Source organism: Spermophilus citellus (genome assembly GCF_964194105.1).
Source record: "Spermophilus citellus genome assembly, chromosome: 7".
In the NCBI taxonomy this organism is placed as follows: domain Eukaryota; kingdom Metazoa; phylum Chordata; class Mammalia; order Rodentia; family Sciuridae; genus Spermophilus; species Spermophilus citellus.
The window spans coordinates 138,293,564-138,303,531 of NC_138188.1; the positions used below are offsets into that span (position 1 = coordinate 138,293,564).

The window sequence follows — 9,968 nt, forward strand, 5'->3', positions numbered from 1 at the left end:
AAGACAATATAACATTTTTATATATGATCAGTCATAAACAGGACTTTAAGTAAATATGATATCTGGGGAGGTTGGGGAGACAAAATAGGCTAATAAATCACATGCTTTGGTACATTATGTCAAACAACTGCTGGTAAAATGAAAATCAATCTGGTAATGACAGAAGCCTATTGGTGGACTCTCTTTTTCCATCCTTTATTTACTATCACTCTGACAACTTGCTGGCTTAGATTTGGATGTATTTGAGGCTTTAAATATAGTAGAAATATAAAGAACACTTAGAATAATGTGTATTTTGTATTAAGTTATTAAGTTCTCAATAAATATTGGATATTCCACTAAATTATAATTGTATTAACAATTTTTTTGTTTCAGAATATCATTTTGTATTGTATTCATAAAAACTACTTCTAGCCTCCCTCTCTCTCTCTCTCTCTCTCTCTCTCTCTCTCTCTCTGATGGCTTCACATCACTTTATCCTGAAATTCCACCCTTTTACCCAGTGTATCAATGATGAATTGATGAATTCTAGAGTGCACTAAAAGCACCAAAGAATCTGAAGTATGCATGATGATGACAATTTCTGCAGTGAAGATAAACAGGTCTTGTGCAATCTGATTGACATTTGGTTCCCTGGTGTGTATTCTCTGGCCTCTCTTTGTCACACTCTCTGCTGCTGTGCTTCTATTTTTATCAACTGTATCAATTGATAAGCCTGGAAGGAGACTTGAAGGCAGTGCTGAAGGAAGAAACAAAATGGATGATCAGCCCACTACTGTGGTTTCAGTTTAGTGCTGGTGGGAGGTTTCTTATAGGACTTAAAAAAAAAAAAAAAGGTCACAGAAATATTCATACAGGAATATGTACAAATAAGGCTCAGTCCCAGTTTGGCCACTAACTGGGTAAGCTTGGGACTAGTAACTTAACTTCTACGACTACAATAATACACTCAAATTAGAAAATCTTCCAGACCCCATCCAGGTGTAAATTCTAAAATTGATTGATCCTGCATTTCCCAAGATCCCCAAGGATCACCTACAACAGGGTGAGGTGGGTATTTCTCCTGTCTCTGATCACGTTCTCTTTTCAACATGTACTATCACACTCCTATAGCAGAACCAATGATTCCTCCATCACTTATAATGAAAAAAAAAAGGCCACACTTGTTTTCTGGCCTCTAGAAATGTCTGAATAAATATGTAGTATAGTGAGTGACAAGGGCCCTGGACCTGTAGGATCTGGGTCCAACCTCTGTTCCCACTTACTGGCAGATTACCTTGCAAATGATATAGAAATTATAGTATTGGTAGTCACCCTGGAAATTATGTCTTCAATTTCACTCACATAAAGAAGAGCAAGCACCCCCAGTGAGATTGAGTATAGATACTGCTTGATACACCATGGGAATTTAACAGAGTTTCCCCCCTCCCCCTCCAAGAATTGGGAGGGGGGATGGCTAATGGAAAATGGCTAAAGGAAAACAAAAGGTTAGTAAGAACAACAACAACAAAAATCTTCAAATAAAATTCCATATGTAATTTTAATATGTGATCAGATCAAAGTAAAGTTATTATTGAAAGGGGGAGAGAACTTTATCTGTCCTGTCTCTGGGCCTCTCCCACCTCCATCCCTGGTCCCTGGAGGCAGGCAATTCTAAATCCTAGAACTTCTCCCAAAGCCACCCCTCAAAGTGGCATGAGCACCACCGAGGATGGTAGCAATGCAGACTCTCAGCCCCATCCCAGGCTTTCTGAATCATAACCTGCCATGTGACAAGATGCCCAGGTAGTGTGCACGGTATACTTGAAAAACATTGATCGAGAGAAAAAAAAAATTACAAACTACCCAATTACTCCCTGCTGCTTTTTCCAATTAAGCTCTCTGGTTTAGCTTTCTCAATGCCTACTTCGTGGTGTTATTGCCACCAGGAGTAGGCACTCATTTAGTAAAGAACACATTGGGTAAACCAAAGATACTTTTACTAGTTCCAAGTTACAAAAAGTTTCTGTATCTTATTTCTAGTGTTCTAGCAAAAATAAATAAATAAATAAATCTTGAGATTCTTATTAAAAATAATAATTCCATATGTGATAAAGTTACTTCATGTCTCAGCAGATATTACATAGGGAAAAAATGCTTATTTGACCTAATTACAGAACTTCTTGGGCTTTTTCTCTGATCTCTGTTTATCTAAGCAATTATTATGACTGAAGTATATATGCATAGTTTTTGTTACCATGTGGGCCATATTTGGTGTGTTAGCAAGGACTTTCCTTAGTAATCATACTTAAATCTACTTTCCAATTAGTGTTCCCCACCTCTAATATTTCAAATAATGAAATAAAGTTCATATTAAAGAATTAATAAAACTAAACAAAATATAAAATGCTAGATGATAAATAAGTAATAACTTTCAAATATATTGAATGAGTGAATGAAAGCTTTTGAATTAAATTGAAAGTAGGTTCAGGGTATCTCTCTCTTACTGTTGTATTTAAATCGTTTGTTTTTATCTGAAAGTTCAATTAAAAGAGGCTACTTCTTAATGCTACATTTTTCCAACTGATAATGTGATATACAAAAATATGTTTATTTTGACAAGCTTCCAAAGAGCCCAAAACTCACTGCAAATCTGAGTTCGTGAAGAAGATATTTGCCCTGTTGTGATTTTCTTGAATGTACCTTCCTGAGGCAATCAATTTAAAAAGAAACCCTATCTTTTTTAACTTAGATACAAAATAGCTAAATAATTTCCTGATTTCCATTTCAGGGTCTTGACTTTTTTTAACTTAATTATGAAAGTTAGCATTAAAATAAGCAGAAACAGAGTATTGGACTATGGATAGTTTTTTTCCCCCTGTTTCTTCCTTCTCTTTTCTTCCAATTTTACCTATAGCTATATGCATCCACAGGGAAGAAGAGAAAACAATTGCATATTTATATTTAATTTTCTTGGTTAATGAAAATTGTGATGTTTCTAATCACCCATACATATTAAACTTGCATGTAACTATAGTGCTAGATTATTGGAGATTACTACTACACATCCCACACAAACTTTATCTCCAGCCTATTTCCATTTCGTTATATTATTTTTGCTTTTTTTTTATAGTACTGCAGAATTCTTAAAACCTACATTAAAATAGCATTATGTTTGAGCATTTAAAATTCTAGAGATGAGCAAAGAGTCAAAGGATATTTCTTCAAGGAACATTATGTAGAATTAAAAATAAAAATTATTATATATTTTCCTATAGGGAAGCATAAAGGGTGAGATACTCAACTTCATAATTTCCCTGAAAATGCACTAAAAGTGCTTTGCAAAATTTCTTTTATAGGGCTCAGAAATAGAAAACGATATTCTCAAATTATTAGGTGCATTATTTGTTCTTCCATAAAATACTTTATTCAAAGTTAAATGGATGATATCCTCACACTCTGAGGAAAAGGAGTGGCAGAGGTGCAGGGAAACCAGTCTTTCCTCTTGAACATCCTCAGTGTCACAGAAACTAGAACAACTAGGTAATAAAGGATTATACAACTAATGACACCAAGTGACTCTGCCACCAGCATTCTGCACAGTTTGGAGGAGAAAATAATGCAGAATTGTCCCTTGGGTTTATTTTTAAATACAACACTCATTGGAGATAATAAGGAACTGTAGTGTTCCAGGACAGAAGAGCCTAGAGCTGATTGATTCTATTTGACAATGAACCAAATGGTTTAGTTGGTGGAAAGAGAAATTTGCTCAGAAAGTTGCTCTATTCAATGATATTTTTTCAAAAATTATTTTTGAAAAATAATTTTTCAAAGTATTAATAATAACTCAAACTGCAAAATTTGTTAATGGTTTCACAAAATTAAAAGATATAAATTGTGAGATCAATAGTATAAAAGACATAACAGTAGGGAGATGTGAAAATTTAGAATTTTTTATTCAGTTAAGTAAAGTTATTAGCTTAAAACAGAATTATAACAAGATGTTTTATATAAGCCCCATGGTAACCATGAAGTAAGCAATTTCAGTAGATACAGAAAAGGCAAAAACAAACAAAAAAAAAGGAATCAAAGCATTACACTATAAAAATTTAATGAATCACAAAGGAAGATAACAAAATTGGAAAAAAAAGAATAAAAGAGCTATACAACAGGAAACACTTCACAAAATAATAGTGGTAATTCCTACAAATCAATAATTATTTTAAATATAAATGGAATAAATTCTCTAATAAAAAGACAAAATAATTGAATAGATTAAAAAAATAAAATCCAACAACATGTTGCCTACAAAACACACACTTTACTCTTTTTTTTTACTTTATTAAAATACTGAGTTTTATTTCACATGTATATTTTTGTCTCCCCACCATTTCCATGTCTGACCACCACTACTACTATGTCCTATCATAACATTCCATACATCCTTAGAAACCAAGCCAAGGGTGGAGTTCCATCTTTCAAAACTAAACAAGCATTTTGGACAACACATTCTTGGCAATAGAACCTTGACAACATTTATCAAACACGGTAGGGAAAGTTCTCACTTTGCATTATAAAAAGGACAGCCAGATATCATCTGTTACAGAAATGAAATAAGACGGGAATTTTTAACAAACTGTTTAAACTATTTTCTTAAAGAGACTTCCTCCACTGCCAGAGATCTTGAATAGCCTCCTGGTCAGTCATCCGGAAGCAATTCTTCACATAATTGACGAACTTGGCTTCCACTTTGGGAAGAGAACCACCTTCTTCTATACTTGCTTGCATTTTTGCTTTAATGTCTTCGACAGAACTAGGTCCTTTTGGTGTTTTAGGAGTTTTTTTTTTCCTGTTTTTTGAAGGATTCTTGACCTTTTGATCTTGGTGTTGTTGGTTTTGAGTCTTTTCCATTCTGGTTCGATTTTTGTGCATTTTTGGCTGGAGTATCTCGTATAGATTTCTTCACTGGAGCTTTTTCTTCAGTTTCCTCATCATCAAAATCATCATCATCTTCATCATCATCGACATCTTCATCAGCAGCAAGTTTTACTTTTTTCTGGGGAACCTTGCTACCACCTCCAGGGGCAGATCGCTTTCCAGATACACTTAAGAGTTTCACGTCCTCCTCCTCTTCATCTTCTGCCTCTGCATCTTCCTCCACAGCTACTAAGTGCTGGCCACTAATATGCACAGGCCCTGAACCGCACTTCAACCTTAAGACCACAGGTGGTGTGATTTCAAAGCCCCCAAGGGAAACCATTGGCTGTACTGACATTTTCAATGTTGCCAGTGTTACTTTAATTGGACTGCCTTCATAATTCATTGCCTCTGCTTCAACAATGTGCAATTCATCCTTTGCACCAGCCCCTAAACTGACCGTTCTTAATGATAACTGGTGCTCATTTTCATCATTATCCACCTTAAAGTGATAATCTTTGTCAGCTTTTAGCTCACAACTGAAAAGGTAGTTCTGGGGCCTCAGGGGGCTCATGTCCATATCCATCGAATCTTCCATGGGGTGGTAGCACGCACTTAGGTGGGAGAGAAGGCGGATGGAAAATGGGTGGCTGCTCTAAAGAGACTCGCAGGACGGAATCACACCAGGGCACACTTTACCCTTAAGAACACCCAAAGACTAGAGGTGGAAGAATAAAAAAATATTTAATGCAAATGATAAACAAAAAACCAAAAGGTTGGCTATATTTATATCAGACAAAATAGATTTCCAGTAAAAATCTGTTACAAGAGACAAAGTCACTCTATAATAATAAAGGAGTTGATTCATCAAGAGGACACAATAATTCTAAATATATTTGTATCCAATATTGAAGCATCTGAATATGTAAAGCAATTTTTTTTCTAATTAAAAATACAAGCACTGTGATGGTAATTTTAATGTGTTAACCAGACTGTGGAATGAGTTGCCTAGATACCTGGTCAAACATTATTCTGTAAAAGTGTTTGGTTTTTTTTTTTTAATGAGATTAACACTTGGATCACTGGACTGAGTGAAGTAGATCTCCATCCCCATGTGGGTGGTCCTCACCCCATGTGCTGGAAACATGAGAGCAAACATCTGGTAATGGGTGTAAGAGCAAGTGGGAGATCAATGAGAGGGAAGAAACACTCCAAGTAAGGGAGACCACAGAACCAAAATCACAGGCATGGGGGAAACTTATAGTGCAAGTAGTTCAGTTTTGCTGAACCAGGGTTCAAAGCCGGGGGGAGATAAAAGAATGTAGCTGTTGATGTAATGGAGGCATATCATGGATGGCTTGTAAGTATTGTTGAAGAATCTGAAATGCAGCATACGGACCCTGGGAAGTTGCAACAAGGTTCTGAAGCAACCCAGATTAGTGATACTGACATCATATATAGTTCTGACAGTCCTGTTGAAGGTTGGTTTTAACAAAAGTAGAGGTAGCTGGCTAGTTAAGAGAGCACTGCAATGACCTAACCAGAATTGCGGTAGTTAGGATAAAGGGGAAAGGGAGAAAATACTTAAGCATGAAAACTGTCAGAACTTCTGGCTGGATAGATATAAAACACTGAGAGAGATGATTACAGAAATATAAGAAGAGGACCAATTTAGAGGGAAGATGACACATTCAGGTTTCAAATATTAGAGTGAGGATGCTGATTGGTGGTTCACAGGAAGTTGTACATATTAAGCCAGAGTATGGGAATGTGGGGTAGGTTGAGCAAGAGCATGGTCATCCACACTGGTGTCTTAACAAGAGACATCACTCCTCAAGGTATTAAAAATGACAAATACTCAAAGACAAGACACCTGATAAACACCAAAAAAAAATAAACTGAGCAGAACAAGCCCATGAAGAAGGCAGAGAAGAGATGAGAACTAACAAACTCTGGGTTAGAGAAGGCAACTGTGCAGAGAATCAAACAAAGGGGTTTCTGATGAATGTCAATCAAATATGCCAAACAGAAAATAATAAGTGAGCTTAGTGATATTGGTGTATGACTGTGAGGTGACTGGGAAAATGAACAGATTACAGTGACTTCGTTTGAGGAGAAAATGAATATCTGAAAAGGCCTTGGAATCTTTCTCAATTAATACAGGCAGGAGATAATGTCATCACTTGAGGTAATATCCTATAAGTTGAAGCAAACAGAGACCAAAGTGTTCAAAGTAGGCAACATCAATGGATGTTTGTTTCAGAAGGAGGTTCTAGATAGAAATCCCTGCCTAACAAAAGGCCTCATTGAGGAAAAACAGGATTTCAAGTGAAGGAGGGTTCCTGGAAAAATAGAAAATGCATCATTGTTAAAACAGGAGACAAAGAACCACAAGCAAGACTAGCAACAAGGGTGACTTGTGATGTCCTGTCCCATGAGTCACTCCATAAAGACTCCTTAAATAACCCTCAATGGAAGGCAGGACAAATTCCAAATAATGTACTGGGTTTAAATATGCAGGTAAATATCAAGTGGCTCCAAGAAAAAGACAAGTACATAGGCAAAGAGGTCCAGGAAAGCTTAGGAAAGGATTGATAAGGGGAAAACATGGTTAAGATGTTCAATCTTGCCAAGATATCCAAGCTGGACACCATAAAAAAAAAAGACTAAATTGCTAGAACACATAAAAGCATCAGAAATAAATTATCCACAGGAATAAGAAAAGGAACAATCCAGAAAGAATAGCACTTACGAAGTCAGAACTTTAGTCAACACTTCGGTGACCACCCGGCACTCAAAAATTACTCATGAAGTCTTGTTGAATGTAGTAATGGAAGTGGAAACAAACTAATGGGGAAATGACAAATGAGGAGATGGCAGCAGTTTTATTCCGTTCCCTTCTGCCTAAATTATTACATAAACCTAATATTCACTCTTCATCGAAAATTTGTTTTTAAATTATTTATGAATTATCTCCCCCAAATTAAATTATTATAGACAAAAATTAATTTTACAAAAGTAATCATTTTCCCCTGGAAAAATTCAATAGAATCAGTGAAAGTCAATGATGAAAAGTACTTACAGACGCTAAGAATTTGTTCCCTTCTACTATTACATTTTTCCCTCAATTTCACCTCTATAGGAAAGTTATTCATCTGTTTTGTTTTATCCTAGAACTGTATTTTTACATTTAATTACACATACAGCACATGCACTAAGCATAGTCTCACTAAAGGGCATTTCTTAATAAAGGCAATACAACATGCATCTGTACCCCAGCAAGGTCAACCCATGAGAAGAATAAATAAAAAGATAATTGAGTAACTGATAGAATCATCTGGGAAGATACAAAGGGAGATCATGTCTGGAGGACAAAATGATGGAAAAATAAATAGAAAATGATGAGGTCACAAGGTAAAATGATAAAGAGAATTGGACTTGGAGTCGGGAGACAAGGGTTCTTGTTCTGTGACTTACTATGTGGTCTAGGACAAAACAATTTATCTATGCTCCAATTTCCCAGTTCTCGCTTTGGAGTCCTCATTCGCTATGCAGCAGCCATAATGATCTTTGTAAAACGTAATTCAAATCATATCACATCCCTGCCTAATCCTTCCAGTAATTTCTGTTACATTTAAAACCAAACAGCCCTTTTCCCATGACTTTCGGCCTCCTACATGAACAGTATCCTGCCCACCCCTCTGAACTCACCTCCTTACCTTTTGCTTTCATTTGTTAATCCTGCCTGGCATATTTTTGTTAAATTCTGTGAAGCTCACATTTGCTGTTTGTCTGCCTGGAACACTGAACCTCAGTTCTTCTTGGCATTGGCCATTTCTTGTTATTTAGGTGTCAGCTCAAACGCCACATCCTCAGAGATACTTGCCTTGACTTCAGATTAGAAAATAGCTACTCTTCTCTTGTCCATCAATCTCTATCATAACTATGACTTATTTTCCTTATGAAACTTGCTAGTATAGAAAAATCATATCTTGTTCACTATTTTATGTGTTTATATGCTGTGTGTGTGTCCCTCTATAAAACATCTTCTTGCCTATCTTATTCATCATGGAAATCTCAGACTCTGGCCTCACAGTTTATGTTTCATAAGTATTTGTAGAGGAAAGGAAGAGAGAAAGAAAATCAGACAGGAAAGAAATAATAAATAAAATAATTTGACCATAAAATGGGGGAAAATATATTGGGGAAAACCATCAAGGAATTATTTAAATACCACAACATCTTGAATATATCTAAATACCACACAACTGTTATGATTTAAAAGAATTACCCCCAGATCGTTGCTTTCCTTTTCTTGATATTTCAGTAAAATCTGAACAATGCAAAGAGTTTTGTGTGTATGTGGGGGAGTGAGTGTGAATGTGTGTTATAATTTGCATGCTTTATTTGGGTGAAACTGGGGTATGAAGAAACATGAGACACCCTCAGAGCACAATCAAGATGTCAGCATTCACAAACCCATGTGCTATTCCTCTAAATTACACTCCTCCAGCTGGCTTGGTTAATTTTGAAGTGGATAAAGCTAACAGTGCCAGATCACACCCAAACAGTATAAAGCTGTAGAAGAGCACAATAAAACAGTGATAAACAATAGATTATTTCAGTGGCATATGGCAGACACACAGTCAGGCCAGCCTCAACGGCAACCTTTGGATTCTGTTTAAAAATCAGTGTCTGAATTGTAGCTTTATCACTCAAGGCACTCCTTGTAAGCAGTAAGAAATTATTCCAAAGAAGAGAAAGAGAGGGTTAGATAAAAAGAAAAACACGATGGCTATTGGAAAAGAAAGATCAAAAAAATTAATGAGTAATACCTACAAGTCATTCTTACAGGGGCAATATAAAATTCATGAAAACATTCACAGAAAGAGAGAGCCACAAATGGACTGATAAGAAGGAAAGTAGATATGGATAAGACCAGAGAGATGGGGAATGAAAAGGAAAGAGGGGAAAAAAAAACATAGGAATGAAATGAAAATACCCTCTTTCCTGACCATCTTGGTGTAAAATCAATTTCTTTTTATTAGATGATGCTACAGTTTTGATAAGTA

General features: G+C 35.9%; 1 protein-coding gene across 1 annotated transcript; it reads right to left on the reverse strand.

Moving 5' to 3' along the window:
- Window positions 1-4,362: 4,362 nt before the first annotated feature.
- On the reverse strand, window positions 4,363-5,533 carry LOC308653786 (nucleophosmin-like). The gene is given in 2 exon segments (XM_081302459.1): window positions 4,363-4,821; window positions 4,823-5,533. Coding segments are annotated over 2 exon segments (861 nt in total). The 5' UTR covers window positions 5,495-5,533; the 3' UTR covers window positions 4,363-4,632.
- Window positions 5,534-9,968: the final 4,435 nt, after the last annotated feature.